The 23,057-nt window shown below is 35.3% G+C and overlaps 3 protein-coding genes across 3 annotated transcripts; 2 read left to right on the forward strand and 1 right to left on the reverse strand.

Moving 5' to 3' along the window:
- Positions 1 to 2,284: 2,284 nt before the first annotated feature.
- Positions 2,285 to 3,064, forward strand: LOC135608685 (B3 domain-containing protein Os03g0120900-like). Its single transcript, XM_065101710.1, has one exon. The coding sequence runs from the start codon at positions 2,285 to 2,287 to the stop codon at positions 3,062 to 3,064; it is 780 nt and encodes a 259-aa protein (XP_064957782.1).
- Positions 3,065 to 7,805: 4,741 nt separating this feature from the next.
- Positions 7,806 to 14,237, reverse strand: LOC103981258 (uncharacterized). The gene is made up of 6 exons (XM_009397919.3): positions 13,672 to 14,237; positions 10,474 to 11,697; positions 10,173 to 10,345; positions 8,985 to 9,176; positions 8,726 to 8,879; positions 7,806 to 8,607 (listed from the first exon to the last, which is right to left on the reverse strand). Exons 1-6 carry the CDS (start codon positions 14,153 to 14,155, stop codon positions 7,946 to 7,948), a joined length of 2,889 nt encoding a protein of 962 aa, XP_009396194.2. The 5' UTR covers positions 14,156 to 14,237; the 3' UTR covers positions 7,806 to 7,945.
- Positions 14,238 to 16,496: 2,259 nt separating this feature from the next.
- On the forward strand, positions 16,497 to 20,911 carry LOC135609900 (UMP-CMP kinase 4-like). The gene is made up of 8 exons (XM_065103686.1): positions 16,497 to 16,642; positions 17,407 to 17,463; positions 17,714 to 17,768; positions 18,165 to 18,282; positions 20,028 to 20,184; positions 20,272 to 20,352; positions 20,429 to 20,536; positions 20,813 to 20,911. Exons 2-8 carry the CDS (start codon positions 17,446 to 17,448, stop codon positions 20,894 to 20,896), a joined length of 621 nt encoding a protein of 206 aa, XP_064959758.1. The 5' UTR covers positions 16,497 to 16,642; positions 17,407 to 17,445; the 3' UTR covers positions 20,897 to 20,911.
- The last annotated feature ends 2,146 nt before the right edge of the window (positions 20,912 to 23,057 follow it).

Genomic DNA, 23,057 nt, shown 5'->3' on the forward strand with positions numbered 1-23,057 from the left:
TGCATCAGAGGTCAGAATATTAGCTTCTTCAGGAATTCCACTACACTTTCAAGCAACATAGAGGTTTTATAAGGTGATCATTTTTTCGATACTAGTCTATGCTTTCAAGTATAAGGAGTCTTTGGAAATCAGTAGTATGATATATGCCAAGATACTGAATGAGAAGCGAAATCTCTCTACATTTCTCTCATCATTGTTCTTAGATTTGCCATCAGTTGCAGCAGCACTTCTTTGAACACTGCTTCCCTTGGAAAGAAGAAGAAAAGAAACTACTTGTGCAGAGCATTTGAACAAAAAGACCACTGCATTGACCATGTAATGGTTCATACAAGTTGGGGATCGAACATAAAGATTGTCTAATGATCCATAGAACTATCAATGCCAGATCATATAACTCATATTTCATATGACTGGCATTCATAGAACATAAAGCTTGTGTAATGGTTTAATGCTGAATTCTGTCTCCTAAACAGCAGGAATGGGTCATTAGGTTGTGTTGATCCAATCTAACATTATCTAAACAACAACAATGATTCATGAGAGCAAAGTGCAAGAGGAGATGAATAGTTCAACCAAAAAGTTGTGGAGGAGTTGGATATGAAGGTGGTGCTCACTTGCCTCACCTCAAAGTCAAAGACCACTTAAAATACTTGTCTTAAACTAATGAAACAATCCCAGTCTCTGATAGAAACCCTAATCCAACGTCAGTCTCCTTCATGCTGGTGACATCATTTATCTCATTACAATACATACCTTTCTCCACCCACTTGGTTGCAACACCATTAATGGTTGTGTTCTTCATCTCTGATTCGTTATGCAAACTTGGTTTTAGGGTTCTTAAACAACTCTACTTGTTATTTAATTGTGAGGCCTACTCCTCGTTCGACCTACTCAATAAATTGTTGGTGGAGGGGGTGCAGATTCATTCACTGTACTCATAAGAAGGGAAGATGACTTCCATTGTACACATTATCCCAGCTGTGAAGGTTGATTACCTTCTTGTGCTGCTCTATGGACAATTATGACATTGATAGTTAATGCAAATGCATGCATGAGGCATAACGTGCATGCGTCTTCAGCCTCTTCAATAGCAAGCATATACAAGTTCTACTTGCAATTAGGACCACGGTTTGGTTTAGTGTGATGGATACAGCTTCCTACTCTCTCTCTCTCTCTCTCTCTGTATATATATATATATAATATGATGGGTGTTGCAATATACAAACATATTGAATAGTTCGAACTTTTGGGATTATTAGTATTCCAATTAAAACTGAATTGATAGTTTGCACTTTGCTTCAGTTGACAGGTCAGTAAGACAATTAGGGTTGACCAATTCCTCATCTTTCGTTCCCATTTTACTTGCAGTATGATCATTCTGATGACAGTTAGTATAGGGTTTGGAATCTCTATATCATATCTCTGTTGCATCATGACATTACTGTTGGCAATTCTTCCAGGATCATGAGTTCTGGTAGCCTTCTTCTTCTCAAAAGTCAAAGGCACCCTTGAAGCCAAAGCTTAGCAAGAAGATTGCCATTGACTTCGTACTAATGTCTTTATCTTTTCCACCCATCCTAACAATCATATCAAATTTGAATGGGATGAACAGTGATGGAGTATTTGCCTTGCGTGCACCACATTGTGATCCAAACAAGTGACATGTAAACAAACAATGATGCATCTCTCTTAATTGTTTGATATTTTTCTACAGTAATAAATGGAGTAGAAAAGTGCCCCAAGTTGCCTTGCCAAGCCAACCTCAAAGCAGTGTGGTTTCTCTTCCTCCAACTGGCTTCTGCAGGGTTATCAGTGTCCTCAGCCTATATACAAACACCCATAGGATGAAGAAGCCAAAGGTTACATGAGACCTAACACAATACTCTTATCTTACTAAAGCTTCAATGTCATACCTCTCCTACTCTTTCCCTACCCTCTTCACTCTCCTTCCTCTTTCCAGTTCCTGTGTGTTTATTAGCCAGAAGCTAAATATATCCCTACCTTCTCCAGTGATCTCTGTAGGACATGCAGGATCAGCTTAGCAGGGCAAAGAAACAAACAATAGAACCCATATCCTCCCTCCCTCCCTCTCAATCATCTATCTATCTATCCATGTTTGTAGGTGCAAGACTCATCCTTTTGTAAAGCAATACAGATATGATGATCTCTATCTCTCCTTCTTCATCTTCTTCTGATTGATACAAGTGAAGCCTTATATCCATCCTCTGAGGAAAGAAAAGATTTCCAACTGAGTTGCATCTATATGGAGGTGTTTACAGTACGGATGCCGTTCGCCGCCCCCTCCTCTTCTTCCATCTCGTCGGTGGCTTCCGACTCTGCCGCCCCTGTGGAGCCAGAGCATATGTTCGACAAGGTGGTGACGCCAAGCGATGTCGGCAAGCTGAACCGCCTTGTGATCCCCAAGCAGTACGCGGAGAGGTACTTCCCCCTCGATCCCTTGGCCGCGGACAAGGGCATCCTGCTGTGCTTCGAGGATCGTACCGGAAAGCAGTGGCAGTTCCGCTACTCGTACTGGGGCAGCAGCCAAAGCTACGTCATGACCAAGGGGTGGAGCCGGTTCGTGAAGGACAAGCAGCTAGAATCCGGAGACACGGTCTCCTTCGGTCGTGCTAGTGCAGGAGCGTCGGCCGGGCATGGCCGCCTCTTCATTGGATGGCGCCGGCGGAAACAAACCCAATGCCGCCCGCCGCTTCCCCTCCCACAGATCTTCTCTGCTGCCCGGTCGTCGGCACCACAGTGGGGTGGGCTTTTCCCGTTCGCCGTGCCTCCCGTGTACAATATGGCTTCGAACCATGGTCAATACGGAGGAGGCAGGCCGTATTCGCCGCCGCAAGTCAGGGTGCAACCCGGCGGCGGAGTGGCGGGGGCGTCATTACTTCTGGATTCAGCGGCGGTGATCCGTGGCACGGCGAAGACAAAGCGAGTCAGGTTGTTCGGAGTCGACCTAGAGTGTTCCGAGAGGGAGGAACGTGGAGACACCCGGCGGGATCTGCAGGTGCTTCTGCTGCCGAAACACTCTGCAATGGAGGAATGGAGCTGCTGAATCCAACATAGTCTGCGCAGGAGATAGGCCGCAGCCAAACATGGACCTCCGCGCACCCTTCATTCGATGAAGATGGAAGGAGATAAAAAGGAAGTACAGCCGAAGGTGCTAAGAGTTTGACAATAAGATTCTGGACTCGAATCTTCGTTCTTTTGCTAAAAAGAATCATATATCCTTTTCTCTCATTCTCGATTTATGATTAGGTTTTAAGATTCTGTCATTCTTTTTTGTTTTCTGTTTCTTTTTGGAGCATAAGAAATGATTCAAAGCATTACTATGAGTTAGAATGAGAGAAAAAGGCTCGATTGTGTATTTCAAACATATATGGAAGACAAAAAAAAGTTGAATTGCTTTAATCCTAATGGCCACCCCAACATATTTCCATCAAAAAGAGTTAGGTTTAAGATAATAAGATTTAGGTTCCTTTGATCTTTCCATGGAAATGAAAGAATGAGAGTTTCTTGTATCAATGATTTTTTTAATTGTTTATGATATCAATGATTTTAATTGATTATTTAAATATGAGAATTTATTTAATAATTTTTTATATTAAATAATTTTATATTAGAAGCTTAGTATTAGGAATGAATCCTAAAATTTGAATGTGATTTATGAAAGATTCATATTAAATTAATAAAAATATAGAAGACACGTGTCACTAACTAACATAAGGAATGTATATATTTTTTATACCTATACTTTTTTTATGTATGTTTGGCACATTATTATTTTTGTGCTAATCCTAAGCAATTAGAAAAAAAAGTAAAAAAAATAAAAAAAGAATCTTACTGCAACCCATACAAGGAATTGAAGAAAAGTTGAGGATTTGGACAAATTCATCATAATTGGGATTAAATCTTTCTAAGACAAGTATTCTAGCTCATTCTATAGTGATTTCTATCCTTGATTTCATCTTATTTATAGGTAATTTATAGAGTTTTACCCTTTTTAAATTGCTTCAACCGTAATTTGAGTTTTAAACTTGCTAATCTGAAATTTATCAGACTTTTGGTCTATCTATTTTATTTTATCTATAATATATTATGTAGAATTTTAATTTAGGCAAAACTTAATTTTTTAAAAAATAAACTCTTATCTCTTTCTTTTTGTATTTTATTTGAACGATTTAGAATGCAAATATCCACCAAAATATTTATTTCTTTTGATTATTTGAATTCTGCTAAATAGAGAATATATTCTAACCTCTCTATATTAAATTTCTTGTAACTATCCGTAGATAACTCCAATTTATTCAAAGCTTATTTTATCTGAAAGTATAATTATATATCTTTCAAAAAAATATCTTACTTGAGTAAATTAGAGTATAATTTATTATCTAAATATCTAGTATAATATATCTCATATGTTTTGCCATAATATTTATTTTTAAATTTATCAATTCTTGCTTCTACCTTTATGAACTTGATTTCAACTAAAAATTTCTCTTTCAAATAAGTTTACGTGGTTGCTTTAAATTCTTGTATCTCTTATTATTAGTTTTTATCATATCTAAATGAGTTATGCAAAAGTTCATGTTTGCCTCACATTGCAAAAGTTCTTATTATTAGTTTTTATCGTATATATATATATATATATATATATATATATATATATATATATATATATATATATAGGTTTGTTAATATATGTGTTTGCTAACTTTTTTACTCATAATATACTTTTATATTTCAGTGTTTATGAGATAATATAAACCTTTGTCAAAAATAAAAAAAAGTCGTGTATAAAGCTTGTGATGCTCTTGCCTGCTCCAATGAATTCACGATGGATGGAGCTCACAAACATGCAAGACTAATATTTATGGTCATTTAGAAACAAATAGATTATGTTATGTTATGATTCAATTTCACCCTTATGTTTCTTTGGCATGTTTTCCCAAAAGGACATATGTGTTATTGGTATACTATGAAATTGGAATGAAGTTCTCCATAATATTTTCAATCCAACCAAAAACATATAATTTGAACAAAATGGATAATTTCTGTTTAAAATTATTATCTTATATGTTATTTTGCACTTGATATTACTATCTTATATGTTATTTTGTACTTAAAATTAGTCTTTTATGTGTTTATTTCATACTTTAAATTGTTTATTTTGTACTGTACAATTCCTTTGGTATTAGAGATCATTAACCCATCCTTGGGAGAAAAAAATAATAGAATGAGAATATAAATTATTAATTATGCCTAAATCTCAGATAAATATAAATTTGATTGATAAGACCTCTTCAATTATAGCCAATATCTTATTACGAATAATTATGATAACTTTCAGAGAAAAAAAAAAGTATTTACCTCTTCAGAGATGATATAATTTAAATTTTTTTTTTTTTGTCAGTCTAGTCATCCCTCAATATTATGACAAAGTAAAAGGGGATGTTTCGAGCTAGTAAAAACTACATTTATTAAAAGAAACTTATGCTTGATGATATATCCTTTGGGATATAAATAGAATGTCAAATGTGACTCTTAAACATATGTTTTATATTTGTTTTTTTGATATACTCCTACGATGCTTTTTAGTCCATTATTATAAGCGAATCAAAGAAAATATAAAATATGACTCTACTCTTGAGCTAATTACTTGCATCTTGATATTAAGTAGTTTATATATTGCTTTCTACTTTCTTGTTAAGTATGCTTCTAATAAAATTATATATATGACTCTTGTATCTATGTCTTGCACCTTGATTCTTAGATCATATGATATGTCATCTCTTCGTCATGAATATGTTGGTCACTTACTATACTTTGTAATTTACCTATATAAATTTTTCTGATTAACTTATCACTCATCCTAATATTAGGTTTGGGCTAACACTATAGAATGTTAGAAGATTTTATTAAGTCTTTAATAGTTTGATATGATGTTATTGTTAAAGTACGCTTTGCTTCTAATGTTATTTCAAACAAATCTGAGTTGATGTGTATTATAAAAGTTAAAAAACTTCTCATTTTTAGAAGTTTAGAATCTTAAGTGTGAAGTTTTATATTCATATGAACTTGTGGTAAATTATTATTTTTTTATTATGGTAACTCTTGCTCTTATAGGTTTATAGGTGATTGTTAATGTTTTTTAAGTTAATCTTGAGTTTTATGAAGTTATCGAGTGATATGTCGAATAACTATAAATTGCACAGATGTGAATGAGAATTTAATACTTTTAGTATCCTCAAATTTAATGTCTTTGAATCTTAGGTTTGGGATTATGGATGAATCATATATATATATATATATATATATATATATATATATATATATATATATATATATATATATATTAAGATAGATTCACATCTGTTTCTTGTTAGCTCTGATGTTAAAGATCTTCATGTAAGAGATTTCTCTTATCATTTGTAAATCATTAAAATTTGAATTTTCTAACTTTCAATTCTCCCACCAACCATTAAAGGTTGGTGGGAGCAGAACCTGCACTTTCATATAGGGCGATTGTGCATAAAAATATCTTTTTTATCATTATTTTTTCCGGATGATATTTCTTTTTAAAATTCTTAAATCATCATCCTCTATTTTTAATATTTAAAAAATGCCCCTTAAAAAAACTATCATTTTTTTCGCTTAAATAAAATTTTTTTTTCCATTTTATACTATTTTATGGGTTGATTTTTATTCACAACATACTATATAGTATTTTTAAAAAAATACTATACGGTATTTTTAAAACACTACACAGTGTTATCGCATGTGAATAAAAAGCAACACACAAAATACTGTCAACAGTTGACAAAAAAAATTTTGGGATTTGGACGGGAAAACACTATGAACACTTCTTGGGGGATATTTTTGAGAATTTTGAAATAGAAAGTATGTTTTGAGAATTTTAAAAAAGATAATATCATTAAAAAATCTAAAAAATGATATTTTCTCGGACAATCAACCAAGTCATCTGTTCTTTAGTCAACTTTGGAAGGCAAAACTAATCTGAGTAAAATCTTCCAAGTCGATCTTGAATATTTGATTATGTTTATTGAGTCTTATCCACTTTTTAATTTCAGTAATGTTAATTAAGTCTTCACTTTTTTTCTCTTTTTCCCCTTATATATATATATATATATATATATATATTCTTATTATTATCTTATTTGTACCGTTAAATCGAACTTATATATATATATATATTCTTATTATTTTCTTATTTGTACCGTTAAATCGAACTTAAACATATAATCTCCTCGCGAAACACAAAATCTTGCATAGATCGCTTCGTAGCTAATTCCCCTGAATTGCCTATGATCAATCATTTGTATGTAAGAATAACATATGGAAAACTATAATTCACATTTAATATTTTAGATATTTGCATAGATCTCGCTGAACTGACAGCGACTGAAGAGGCCATGACGTTAAAAAGGGGTGAGAATTTAAGGATTATAAGAAAACAAATATTAAATTTTCTCATACAAAGAATAATTGGACTTGGTTTATATGTAGTAAAATAAAAAGTTCATATATCTGATAGTCGTCGAGTTCCACAAAAACAATATAGCAGGTTTATCTACAAACATCCACATACAATAAAGTTGTGATCATTATCTTATTTGGTCAATGTCATGCATCTGTTAACATATAGTCTGGAATGCAGACCACTAATCAATTCAAGGAACGATTCAATCCAGTAACAGGTCATTTGGTTGTGCTTCTAATAAGAGGAACGAATTCTAGATGCACTGGTCATCGAAGAGGCTATTTTATGGCAGCAATTACAGCAAATGAATGATTTGATTGTATAAAGCTGTTCATATTATCCAATATGCAGTTTCACATGTTCCAAACACAATCCCCAAATGTTATATTGTTTATTTACAATATATCCAGTTCTTCAAGTAACAGTAACGTTTTTTCAATGCTGTGTGGACTCCTCCCCCAGCACATGCTCCCATTCGGAAGAGGAATTTTCATATCCACTGGTGAGGGACCAGTTCCCCTGATTGTATGTCATGTATGACTGAATCAGTGATCCATTCAAAGGGCCTGAGAACATCCGTTTCGCATCTACATATCCTGAAATATTCAAACCTGACCCGAGTTCTTCGTCACTTGCCGCACCAAGTGGCTGCACAGCAGTCAAATGCGAAGACCGAGGTGTGGGTCTGTCTTCGTCATACGGCTGCATCACACTCTCCATGAATCCCAAATCAGCAAGATTTACTGGCAGGTCTTTTATGCTAGAAGTATTTGCAACATCAGGAGAACCATACACAACTTCTCTTGTGCCTGAGCATGTTCCTGTGTCCTCTGGGTCAAGTTCCTCCATGCTCCTATAACTTGAGCTGACACTCCGATCCTTCAGAATCTTGTATCTAGTCATAACTGATGATTCAATATCCTCTGACTTGTTCGATTCACAGGTTGCTGATGCCTCATGAGGATTTTGACATTTACTTATCCCTTCGCTAACTTTGGTGGGAGAAATAGTACCCACCAGAACTCCTTTGTCCTTGTGCCCCTGAAGATCATGGGCAAAAGGCAGGCTTGATGATGTGTCTGATCGTGAATCCTTCACTAAAAATAAAAAATAAAAATAAAAATGATTAATTTTGAAAAGGACAAAGATTACTGCAATTGATCAGAAAAGATACAGTGAAGACAAAAAGCTTTGCCAGCTTTAACCAGTACTTACAGTTTTCAGATTGAGTCTTTGTTTGAGTAAGTTGAAGTTCATACTTCAATCTACAAGCTGCAGCTTCAGCTTCTATCCAGAGAGTCTTATACAACAGTGTCTGTGTGTTTTCTTCTCTTTCAGAGAAAGATTTTGATAAAGCATTCTCATAGATCTACACATTTGTGAAATGTACAAAGACAAGATAAAATAAAAGAAACAACCTGATATGTAAACAGATATGCATTAGAACACTGCCCCCAAGACATACAAATTTTACCTGAGTAATGTCATTGACTTTCCTGAGATTTGTGTTGTTGTCCTTTTGCAATTCATCATTAACATTGTTGTGCCCAACAGAATGCATCTTCCCCTTCATGTTGATCTGGTCTACATCATCAGTGTTTGAACATCTACAGAAAGACCATGCAGCCTCCAAACCTGAACAATGAGGATTGCAACCAACAAAGCCCTGCAAAAGACCACCTGTCATCAACTTACATGACATATAAAGCAAGGAGTTCACCATAAAAAGAAAAAACATCTTGGCAAAACGGATACCTACAGCAAACAGATGGAATGTAAGTGTCAATATGGACAGTTATTTTAGAGTAAAAACTTGAAAACAGTCCAGACTAAATGACCAAAATTTTGTCAAATGCAAGAAAGTACTGACAAAATAACAGCATGATAACACAGAATACTTGTGACCCTTCATTATGGCCAACCATCAAAGCCATTGCAAGCACCATCCACTTGATGGCCTAGAACCATGGCAGAAAATATAAAGATAGTTAAAAAATACTAAAGTAAAAGTTATGGAACATAATTCTTCAAAGCCAAAGGAATATGCATTAATATAAAAGCAAGTTTAGTAACTTGATATTATATGCTAGCTAAATAATGAAGGTCTACAATTATCGCCATGATGGAGTCCGGAGCAGTTATATGCAAGCAAATTTCATCATAGATGTAGTGGAACCAAGTAAATCAGAAAAAAAATATATATTAAATGAAGTAAGATTTCAAACAAATAATAAAGGCAAAAAAAAAATCCATTTGGCTGTCACACAGTTATCCTACATACAAAGCTTTGAGCAACATTTTGTTTCCTTTTATAAGCATATAATTAGCATACAACCTGTATAAAGAGAAAAAATACATCTCTCCAAGATAAATATTATTTTCCCATGTACAATAATGCTATAAGAAACAAGAACAAATAATAGCAGCAGCAGCATTTAAAGTTATACAATCTTTCTGTTGGAAGAATGACTATTCTCAAAGAATACAAATAGGTTACTGACAAAATCCATGTAAACTATGCAGCTTAAATATATTTCCATGCTATTGCAGAATTATTTTAATCCTGGTTAGATATGAAGAAATTGCATCAAATGCAATTCTCATTTGTTTCTACTTAAATATGTCACTGCACCATATTGGGCCATAATGGAATTACAACTACCTTCTTGTCCTTGAGAACAAGTGCAATGTTGTTAATCACAGAGTAGAGAAGCCGATAGTCATGTGGTTCCAGTTCATCATCACCACTAAAGTTGGTACACAACAACTTTATTGAAGAACCATGCATTGCCTTAACAAGCTCCTTTGTGTTTTTCTGTGGTGATGAACATGAGCCTGGTGAAAATAAAAAAAGAAACAGATAATCCAAATATGATATGTAGACAAAGTTCTTTGTACAGAAGAACTTTATTTGAAAAAAATAAACAAGCAAAATAAGCAACAACCGGAAAGAGAAACAAGACCTTTGTTGTAATCCTCAATGCCCTTTGCTTGTGGGAATTTATTGACCACAGTACTTTCTGTTTCGAAAGATTTGACAGCATCACCCACTTGTACTTTAGAAACTCTCTCAACTTCAATTGTTTTATTTTTGTGTTCACTATAGACAACATCAAACAGGATCTCATTTTCACTGTCATCTTTTCTATAGTTGGGCAATTTTTTGTTTACATTTTCAGGTCTCTGATGTATGATTGGTGAAATAACTGATGAGCATTGTGGCTTTTCAGAAGTAGAATTTTTCTTCCTTTCATCAAAAATCAAGTTCCCATCTTGTTTTGCAGGATTCTTGGACCTCCCAACACTCTCAAGAAGTTGCCTTCGATCTTGACAAAGACCGACATAATTTTTCGACTCCTCAATAGCTGTTTGAACAAGCATTTCATCAACAGGAAATGGTGCCTGCCGAGAAGATGGAGTTCCTTTCCAACATGGTGAATCAACGGCAAGGCTATGCTGGTCAATTGCTTCTGAAGAACTTTTCATGGATTTATCTGGTTCCACAGAACTGCATATGGATGGAAAAGCATCAGTAATAACCAAATTTGTTAATCTCAAACCAGGATTTTTTGCCGCAGAAAGATTCAAGTGACTGTCAGTAGCATTATTAGTACTGGAAGGAAAATCTTCCCCAAGATCTGCAGCTGAGGGTGTGCTTTTGCTTAGGCTGTAATCTTCTCCTCTCTGCTCATCATGACTCCTTTTGCTCCCTAAGTTTTGGTTGAGGTTAGGCTCCTTTAGCTTAGAAGGTATAGTTGATGAATCATTGGTATTACGTGGCACTTCATGAAGGACCGTCTTATATGACAAAGTAGAATTGACATTTGAAACAGCTCTTAAGTCGGATGGTGAAAATATTTGGCTTGAAACTGAACATGGTATCACTGAACATGAATCAAGTTGTTTCATGTATCTATCATAAGTGGAGTTTGAAACAAAAGTGTCATGCGAACCCATCCCGGGAGTTGAACCTGTTGTCCCAGAGCAATGTATTCCTTTAAGTAAAGCAGTTGGTGCTGAGATCGGGGTTCTAATGTTTTGCTCATAATTCTCCGGTTGCATATTGTGTAACCATTCGGGACTTTGAGATCTGAAGTGTACTTTTTCTGTCACTGAATTAGGAAGTATTCCATGCCAAACACCATAAGAATCACTGTCATAATAGCTACAGCCATTGCCTGCATGTTCTGCAAAACAGCAATCCAAGCAAATAATGCATAAGTGTTCTGTATCATCTTTCAACTTCAGAAAGCACCATGAGATTATCATCATACACACTATAAAAACAAACACACATCTTCAAATCACATAATTTACTGAAAAAAAAAAAAAACAAGAACAGCATTTGCAGTCCAATTTGAAGAGATAGAAGGTGATGTAATGTATGAGTAGAAAATATCAAGCTATTGGAGAAGCAAATGGAACAAAAAAGAAGGATAAGATTGTTCACGTTCTGCATTTTCAACTACAAGACAAGCAGACAAAATAAAAGAAATTATAAAATGTACATGTTAAACTGCTTAGTGAGTTATTCATCTGATCTTGGTTTAACATGGTGGTGTTGTTATGCCCCTGCTTATGCAATAAATAAGGTTTTGACTTAGAAAAGAGAATTAATTGTTTTGTCAAACGAAATTGCAATTTATTTTTCTTTGAGTTGCATTTACTAAATTAGGTCATATCCTTTTGCTAAGTGGGATGTGTTTCGATCAGCAACGAAGACAATTATCATTTTCTGAATTGCTCAATTGTAAGCAAATAAGATTTAGTTTAGTAGCCAAAGAACAGGAATACCTTGAATTTTTGGAGGATTTTTCCTAATCAACTAGAGGATATAATTAAGGATACGAAAATCCTGTGGCATTATGATATATTCGTGATGATTTGATACATCTATAGCAAAAAAAAGAACTATAAAGGAAAAGAACAAGTTGTAAACCCAACTATTTGCAATTGGCCATATGGATCTTTTCTTACTGTTGACCTCTTTTTTGGAAATATCACCGGTCAAACTAAGAGCTGTCAATGTTATCATTTCTTACAAAATAATTAGTTTCCTCTACCTCTCCTCACATCATTAATTGCAATCGATTCATTATATCTAATTAGGGCTATGGTTATCTTTGGTGCATGTCAACAGAAGGGAAGTTTTTGTAGGGAATAAAAAGTTTCCAGTGCTGATTTTTGGGAAAGAGTTGTTTTCCATTCATCCTAGTGGTATATAGCATTAAACACGTTCAAATAAATCTCACTAAGCAATGTTTATACAGTCTGGAGATGATATACAACAATTTCATTTATGTCTCTCTTTTGTATAATCTTTTGCACTCTTTTGTACAATCTTGTAAATAAACCAGGAGGTTGTCTTGCCCTCCTGGTTAAATTTATTGCTCTCCCTCTTCTCAAGTAATGTATTTTCCAGTTAAAGAAAGAAGACCTCATGTACGGAAAACACATCTTAATGTTTACAATATTGCAGAATCCTATAATGTTCAGTATTAGTGATTCTATAGTTGAACCAAATTATAAGAAAAGTAAAAGATCACAGCACACTAAAAACTCTTGTTTCCAAACATCTTTAATGAATGTGAAACACCCTCGACGAGGGTATATGGACCAGCACGCAAAACCTGACATGTCAATATTTGTTTAAGAGAATTATTTGATGCTTTTCTACTATCAACAAAACAATGGCTTTTATAATTAACTGTAGATAACACAAGAAACAAATTATTATGCATTTAACCTTATTATTTATCTTTATTGTCATTCTAGCCAGCGATCTCCTACCTCCTCGATCAATCACAAATCTTTCTCGTCCGTTTACTGAAGAATCCAAAACAAAAGCATGTAGCAAAGGAGGAGTTACATCTTCCATAGACCTTACCAAACTCTTCCCTTCCTTCCCAGACTTTTTTGGCCCACAGGAATATCCAAGATTGCAACTTTAATGAATATCACAAGACAGAGATATGATAAGATCAACTTCATCCAGCGACAGATACTAACTTGAAGTTACAATCAAAGAACCAAAATATGCAATAAATAGCTCTAAAATTCCATGTTCAACGAAAACAAATTCCGACGAAAGCTAAATCATCATTTATTCTGAGAAAAGAGCTTTACGAAAGATCCCAGTCAGAGGGAAAGAAATAGATTACCTTCTTGAAAAGGTGGCACCTTGTAGCCTAACGACGGTTCCGTCCACGACCAGACCGCATCAGTACGCATCCCATGCCCCATCTCCTCGTCAAACGGCCTGTTCCACGGGTCCGTCCCAACTCCAGAGAAGGCAGAAGAGGGCCTGAACGAATCAACAATCGCTGGCGGTTGCGAGTTAGAATAGTAGTGGGCGAACGGGTCAGCCACGGGTCCAGTGCTCGGTTGGGTACGGAGAGAGCCAACGGAGGAGATGGCGGTGTGGGAGGGCAATAGGGAGGCGGAGGGTCGATCGACGGTGGGAAGACGGTGGTACGAGGGCGGCGGCGGGGAAGAGTGGAAGATGTGGTCGATGGTGAAAGGGCGAGCCAAAGGCGAGAGGGTGGACGACGAGGAGGGGTTCTGCGGCAAGGGCGGGGGCGGAGGAGGGGGCGGTGGCGGGGAAGGGAGGCGATTGCGGTAGGAGCCACCGCCGGCGCGTATCATTGCATCGCGAGAGAGAGAAAGAGAGAAGAGGAGGAGAGACCGAAGGGAGAGCGGAAGAGGAAGAGGAAGAAACGGAAGGAAGCAGAGCAAAGGAGTAATTTTCGTGACATTATGGTGGCATTAATAAATATGGACTTTTGAACGGCCTTTTTGAGTCCCACTTTTTTGCCCTTTTCTTTATAGATTTTATTTATTTATTTATCTCTTTAGAGGAATTACTGATTATGATTATTACTGATTATGACGCTCACAAATTCATTTTTACCCTAGATTTTTTTTTTTTGACTTGAACGAAAATACTCTTATAGTTTTATCTAAATAACTTAATCATGCTATTAAAAAAATTCTTTAAATTTGATAATGAATTGTCATACTTTTTTTAAAAAATAATAATAGTAATTATCTTATAATCATATTAAAATTATTCTAAAATAATTAATATATTTTTTTAAAAAAATATGATAATTAATTACTTTTTTTTTTTTCAAAAACTAAGAGTATTTTCATCTAAATTAATAATAAAATAATCCGGATAAAAATAATATTTTAATTAAAAATTCTCACAAACTCTTGAGGAACGATATGATTGTTTATAGATAGGATTACGAACATGATGAAATGATGTTTGAGTTAATATAGTTTAAGAATCCTCAATATTGGAATATAATGATGTCTGAGTTATGTAATTCTATTATATATAATATATAATTTCATGTGATATTTGAGATTTTAGATAATATATATAATGATTTTAGGATTATATTAAAAATAAGAAACGGTAATTTACTATTTTTGAGATTAGTTGTATGGATTTTTTTGTCATTAGACTCTGTTAAAAACAATATCACTCGTTAAACTAATTTTGTTAGATCTTTTCTATTTACTCTCGGAGAAAAAATCTATAAATAGATTTTTCTCATCTTATTTCTTATTGAAAATGCACCATTTTTCATAAATATAAACTTTTTTTTTTTTTGCAAGCACTAAGTGGTGAAAGCGAAGGGTGATTAATAACTTAATCGACATCTTCTATAAATATATATTTTTATATAATATTATATTTTTATAATAATTTTATGTATTCATATTTTATATTCTAATATTTTTATATTAAAAATCGATTAAATTAAACAAATATATTATGATATTTATTTTATAAGATTAAAATTGACTTATAAAAGTTAAATAAATATATTATTATTAATTTTAGTTTTAATATTTTGATCAATAATTTAAATTAAACAAAATTGATACGTCGATTAACCCATTAAATTGATCTATTATTATTAATCATCTAACACCAATAATAAGAAAAAAAATTCCATAGTAAATTGACGTGTGAGAAAGAACATTTCAGGGGTCTAAAGAAAAATTGAAGTGATGAATCATCTGTTATTACTTAGAAAAATAGTAGTGGAAGCTTTCTATTGCTTCGATGTTAAGCCATGTCTGCCCTCCTTCCTTTGCAAGTCTCTCGCCATTGAACTCTAAGATCACAGCTTTGGGGTCTTCACAAAGTTGATGACCTCTTGCTTTACTTTATTCAAGGAAGAAATTGAATAAGATTGATCTTCTCCATCGATTACGAAGCAAAAAATAAAAAAAAGTCTGCTAAGATTTTTGTGATTAGGATCGAAACTCTATATATTGTGATTAGGTCAGATAATAAATTCAAAAAATAATCGTAAAGTAAAGAAAATTATTCTTTATGTATGTATTACCAAGTTTAAAATCTTTATTATTTTAATTATATTTTAATTATATTATTATTATTATTATTTATATAATATATATTTTTTAATTATATTTCATCATTACTATTAAAATTGTATAATTATAATTTATATACTGATTTTTTTTCCAATTGATAAATTAAATCTTATGGGGAGACGATATGGGGTGAGGATCCAACCGACGGAGCATAGGAGGATCTCCTTCCGTTGATCCCCACACGTGGGGCAAAACCAGACCGTTCACGCGTTGGGGCCATCGCCAGTGACTAATGGCGAAGTTCCGATACATTGTACGGTCGCTCGGGAAGCACATAAGCACCGCGTTGGCCCCCACAGCGGGGGCTACCATTGACCGAGCTCATATTTTTGGAAAAGAATGAATCGACTCCCTCCCTGATCACGTAGCCTTGGCCGTCCGATGGAGATCGGAGCGTCCTTATTCGTATTCTAAAGAACTATAATCCTCGTCACACTTGAACTAGAAACGTCAACTCTCTCCCAAGTGTCCCCATCACGTAACCGTGGCCGTCCGATGCAGATCGGCGAATTTAATCATGGAATTCCGTTCCAACTTGTTTGATCTCACGATTGTTTCGGCCGCCGGCCCCCACACCTCCCCACCCCACACCACCTCTGCCGCTATATATGAACCCGAGATCTCCGTTTCCCTCCTCCGGATCTTGATTCTCCACAATCGTCGGCGAAGAGGAGAGGAGGAAAATAGAGGGAGTCGAGTCGAAGCTCTCGCTCTCAGGTACCGGATCTCTTTCTCCTCCACCTCCCTTCTTCCGATCTGATGCGATTCACTCGTCGCCCTCTTTGTAATGCTTCGATCCCGCTGCGGGATGTCAGATTAGATGCTTCTGATTGTCTTGATTGGATTGGTTCCCAGATCTGAGGCTGTGGTGTGGTTTCTTGTTTCCTTTCGTATGTGGATCTGCTGAATTCAGAACCAATGAAGCTTAGATCTTTCACAGTTTGCTCTGTGATATATTTAGGTGTAAAAGGTGTAAATTGGATCAATAGTGGAAATCTAGGGGTCTAGTTCGTAATCTTGTCATTGAGGTTCGAGGTGGTGGTGTTGGATTAATGATTGCGCTTCCTCGTCTTTGTAGATCTTTTGGATCAACTTCGATAAAAGCAAACCTTGTAGATTTACAGCAACGGGAATCCTTTTCCTTGTACAAGTAGGCGGAGTAATAGATGTGAATTGTTTAGACCCATAACAGATTTGCATTCCACTTGATGTGACATAAACTACCAAGATAAATAAGCTGTGCATGCATTGGAGGCTAATGATTTTGTTATGATTATTTTGCTGTATCTTTGTATTGATTTCATCATGTGACATCAGTAGTGTTTGGTGAACCTGGAAGTTCAAATGTGATGTTTTATGATGGATCCTGTTTCTAAAGATCTGGTTGCATTCCTTGCTTTCTATGGATATTTTTCTGTGTGTTCATCCATTTTGGTTGAAATGCACTTTATGTATGCTAAAGGAAACTACCGTTTTGGCAGATAAAACCATTTGGAACCTAACTTGCATTGAGGGGCACGATGGTAGATTCAAGCAAGGTATCTCACTTTCTGGTCTCACTAAGTAACTTTATGAGATTTTCTTAATTAAAAAGAGATTAGCTTGCTGATCTTTGAAGCTTCACTTATATATTCCACTAGAGCCACTTAATTGAGTTTTTTGCCTGACATTATATGTACCTTCTGGATTTGGCCTTCTGTTTGCACTTTCCCTATAGATGAATCAGATATTTGTTTTGCTACTTTCTTTAAGTCAGTACCAAGGATATAGTTAATTGTTTGATTGCAGGATGTTAATGGGAGCTTTTCAGGTGACAAGAAGATCATAGTTGTTTTTGTATTAGGTAAGTTTTTCTTGCCCGAAAACAGCATGATATCAATTGTTTAATCAATTTGATATACCAGAAAATTTCCAACATAAATCTTTGCTTAGACCTTTTTTTTTGTATAAACGCCCATAATTTTGCCATGTATTGATGCTTTCATCAAAATTTTCTTTGTCTTTCTTTCTCTGAAAGTTGTCATCCATCTTTTGTGAAAGATTTCTTATGAGATTTTACCAGTAAGCTTCATGCAATCAATTTTTTCAATTGGATCTTAATTTGATATGCAAGAGTGCAGTATGTAAATGGACAAATCCTTTTGTTCTCTGTTTTCTTTCCTGTCTTTGCCTTTGTTTGTAGATTAAAGTCTTTCTCTTTGTTCTCTCTGTGTTTCATTTTTAATCTGCTGTACAACAGGAGGACCTGGAAGTGGAAAAGGCACACAGTGTGCAAAAATTGTTGAAAACTTTGGTTTCACCCATCTCAGTGCTGGTGATCTTCTACGTGCAGAAATTAAATCTGGTTCCGAAAATGGGTATTGAAAAATGCTTATTCTATTTGTTTTGTTATTTATCTATGTGTACTATGCAAATCTGTAGCTTCTTAGTGTCATTCTATGCTCGGGACAGTAATTTAAAAAGCGCTAAGCGTCAAAAGGCGCCAAGGTCCAAAAACGCCCGAGGCGCTAGGCGCTCGCCCGAGCGAAGCGAGACGCTAAAATATAGAAATATATAATATAATTAATAAATATAATTAATTAAAATTTTAAATAAAAATATGTTATTTTAAATTAAAATTCTAGTCGCGAGCAGAGGGAAGGCTCGCGGGAGGCGCGAGCAGGGAGTCGCGAGCAGAGGGAGGGCTCGCGGGAGTCGCGAGCAGCGGGAGGGCTCGCGGGAGGCGCGAGCAGCTGGAGGGCTCGCGGGAGGCGCGAGCAGCGGGAGCAGGAGCGACGAGCAGCGGGAGCAGGAGCGACGAGCAGCGAGATCGGGAGCGGCAGCGGGTTAGGGTTGGGTAAGGGTTATATCGGTTTAGTTGGTTCGGTTGAACCAACTAACAACCGAACCATGACCGAACCAGACCTAAAATCCTGGTTCGGTCACTTGGTTTACCTAGGCGCTCGCCCGAAGCGCCCAGCGCCTGGGCTCGGGCGAGCGCCCAGGCGGCGCCTGTTTGAAGTGCGCCGCCTGGGACATTAGCGAGGCGCTCGGGCCTCGCCTCGCCTCGCCCGAGCGCCTAGGTGAGCGCCCGAGCGCCTCTTTCAATCACTGGCTCGGGATTTGTGGAATTACACTGGAAAAGGCAGATATGATTTTATGCATAGGCCATTAATTGACAAACTGAGTTTAAACCATTCTGCCATAGTAGTAGACTATAATCTTAGGACGCCAATTGATTAGGAGGTTTCCGGAAATTATTCAAACCTACAGTTGCCCAAGGTGGCTACAATTAATATGTGGGTTCAACAAGTGACTTATTTTCAATAATTATCTGTATAACTTCTAAAATGAGTTTGCCACCATCAGGATCTGAAGGATTAGGGAAGGAAAAAGAAGAAAAAAAGGAGACGTGACACATGAAGAAAACATGACATTGGCTGCACTGTGTAAATTAATTATGGAGGAGAGACCACTATGTTTCTGGGATATAGAATTAGTTGGCAAGATATATATTATGAGGAAGCTAGAGAGGGAGGAGGGAGGCAACAAAGAAGAAACTGACTGAGAGAAGATTTTCGAAAAAAGGCAGGTTGAGATGAAGGCAGTGGTGGTTTTATGACATGAATTAAAAAACTGGAGTAGTATCATAGAAGGATTTTAATTTTAATTTGATATTAGTTTCAATGACTTACTGGACTGGTACAATAGTGGAACACCAGGAGGTTTATTGACATATACCACCAACGGTCTTATACTATTACCGAGCTATATGCTTCAATAATGGCGGTTGGTCAGACAAGGAAATACCAGTCTGTACGAACTGGTACACCAAGTTTTGATTCCTTGCCAGCATATGAAGCCAAAGGTCTGTCATCTCGCCAATGCTCATCCTTTGTTGGCACAGCCAAACCCTTGTAAATCATGGATTTGTTGTTACTTGCTAGTCCAAAATTCAAATTATCACCCATCATTTAACTTCTCTGGTTCTTTTTTCAGGACTTTGAAGCTTCTGCAAGTGAATGTTATATTTTTGTTAAATATGAAATGCTTGCTGAACCTGGTTGACACATTATTTAACTGGAACAATTCTCAATTTTCTCTTACTGAATTCTTTCTCCAGTACCATGATCTCAAACATGATAAAGGAAGGGAAAATTGTTCCTGCTGAGGTAACGATTAAGCTTTTACAAAAGGCTATGCTTGAAGGTGGAAACGACAAATTTCTTATCGATGGATTTCCCCGAAACGAAGAGAATCGTGCTGCTTTTGAGGATCTTGTAAGTTGGCAGTACACTTGTTGTTTAATTATAAAATCTAATTAATTTACTATGTACAATCAGTAACAATTTTCTTTGGTGTCATAGACAAAAATTGAGCCAGAATTCATACTATATTTTGATTGTCCAGAGGAAGAGATGGAACGACGACTATTAAGTCGCAACCAGGTTCTCTCTCATTTGCTTTCTCAATTTTCTATACGCCTCATATGCCTGTGAATCATTAACTTTCTGTATGATTCAGGGGAGAGTTGATGATAACATTGAGACTATAAGGAAGCGTTTTGGGGTTTTTGTTGAATCCAGTTTACCTGTAGTTGAGTACTATGAACTGAAGGGCAAAGTTCGAAAGGTATCTGCAAGCTGTTCCTTTCGAAGATTTTGTCAAAGCAAGCTTTTGTTATTTTTATTTCTCAAATTACTATGACAGTTCATGGTTGCTTGATTTGCCATTTGAAGTGCCAACTTTCATGATATTATTAGAATAACATTGTAGATACTTTTTATTTTTTGTAAGATTGTTTGTTGTTGCTTTTCTCGTGAGTGTTCTCAGTTCTCCTTGGGGTGTTTCTAAGCAATACTGAGGTGGTATATAATATAACTAGCACTCTGGATTGATTCCTTACAGGTTGATGCACTAAAGCCTATCGATGAAGTTTTTGAAACTGTAAAGGCCATTTTTGCTCCATTCCACACCAAAGTAAGCTTCTGATTTTTCATGATGCTTTTATCAAGATGCATGTGTACATCAGCAGTATCTTATTAGAAAATGGCTTCATCAATCTAGAACCTAAGTGACTAACTTGACGAGGCACTGATCCATCTATGGACAAAGTAGTTCCTTGACACCTAAACTAGAAAATAATTTACTAATATTATAGTGCTCACTGCATGAACATCAGGTTAGCAGGTTCATTCCTTTGCATCATGCATGCTGCACATTTTTCCAGGCAATTTGTTGCCCAGGATGTGATTAAGATGATTAAAACTTCTGTTATCTTGGATATTTTGAAATCCACATAAACAAGAAACACATGTGACTGACCTTTTATAAACTAATGTGATACACTAGTTCTTTTTTCCTTTTACTTATTGGCTTTACTTGTTTGCATGTATTTTCAGGTTGACTAGAGCTGGCTTGATGATGTTAACCTGCATTAAATAAAAGGTAATATTATACTGGGATGCTGCTGTTGTTGGATAATGTTGTTGATTAATTAGATAGGGTAACCACTTAACAAAATACTGGATGCATTTTTATGTGTAGACAACATTTAAATACCTTGAAGACCGCTCAATTTCTTGAAATTCATTGGCGTCATGTTCAAACTTTTAGATCAATTTTGTTGTTTCCAACACTCCTACACATGGTCTTCAACATTTAAATACCTCAACTTCATGTACCAGACCCCTATTGATTCAGTAACATATCACGGAATGGGTTTTTGGTTGGGGAGGGGAGAGGGGGAGGGGGTTGCTTAAGGAGGAAGTGATAGTAAAGTGGAGAAGAAGAAGAGAGGAGGGTTTAGTAGGGCCGATGAGCCATGATGAATGCAGAGAATAAGATAAAGGGCTAACAACTTGGTCAAGGCCCATTAGCAGAGTCTTACAGATATTATGACCAGACAAAATAAAAAAACGGAAGGCCTAAAAGACTTTACTAGAAGTAATAAAAAAAGTTGAATGCTTTTAATTTAACTAGAGATAGCCTTGACATGAGCTATATATATATATATATATAGTTGGGACATTATTACTTGCCATTGTTGTTGTGTATTTTTAAATAGATATTACACATTGCATATATTGAAATGATTAAATTTGCATTGTCGCTTTGGGTCATTGAAGCAATATAACAGTGCACAAACCTAGGATCATAAGAGAATATTCTGTTACAAAATTGGTTCTTCTGGAATTCACTGTATAGAATGAACTGGTATATAATCCTTTTAATTCTACATTTAGGTTGATCAGCTAAGAATTTAATATTTTTTTTAAATTAAAGCATAGTGTTAAAAACTTGGCACAACCTGCTAGAGGGATCAACATAAGCTTTACAATTATTCTGTTCTGTCCATATGGCATAAATTAATTTAGATATATAAGATTATACGAAATACAAGAGGATTATGGAATATTGAAGTAATAATGTTAATTTTTGGTTGATGATATGCTAATTGAATATGCAGTAGAATATCTAAATGCCTTGAAAAACAAATTAACAAGGTCCTATTCAGGCATCAGGTGTTACAATTGTGGAATTATTGATATAACTTTTTAACATTAATATCTCAATGGAACTAAACTATTACGTTTCGACACTTGATGATCACCATCAAATGCTATGTATCTGATACATTAGATCTCTAAACACTTTAGATCTATCATTTCATCAACACCTGTAGGCACATTTAAATTGTGTGAGAATTTCCGAAGATTGGATTGTCTAGAATAAATTGAGTAGTTTCAAAACACAAACTAATTCCTCAAGCTGCTAAATTTTGTATAAGCTTAGTTTTTTATTCAAAATTCTCATTATTATTTTGATGAATCCTTGTTTAAGTATGATTTATTATCTTAGTGTTTGCAAATCTGGCAGCTCAAATTTTGATAACTCGCTTTAAAATAATATCCTTATCTGTCTAAAGACAAGTTGTGAACCGAGTATCGTGTTTACTCATTTAGCATCTGTAAGTTTGATAACTTGGGTCATTCATGTAGTGTGGTCTTTTCATCTAAATGCGGCCATGTAATCTAAATGTATTTTATTGGTTGTTATTGCAGGTATCGTTCTGTAGCAGAGTCTTCTTTAATTTGTAATATTCATCAGCCTATTTTGGCATGTATCGATTAAACTTGTGTTATTTTTTGTT

This window comes from Musa acuminata, chromosome BXJ2-4 (assembly GCF_036884655.1).
Source record: "Musa acuminata AAA Group cultivar baxijiao chromosome BXJ2-4, Cavendish_Baxijiao_AAA, whole genome shotgun sequence".
NCBI classification, from domain to species: Eukaryota; Viridiplantae; Streptophyta; class Magnoliopsida; order Zingiberales; family Musaceae; genus Musa; species Musa acuminata.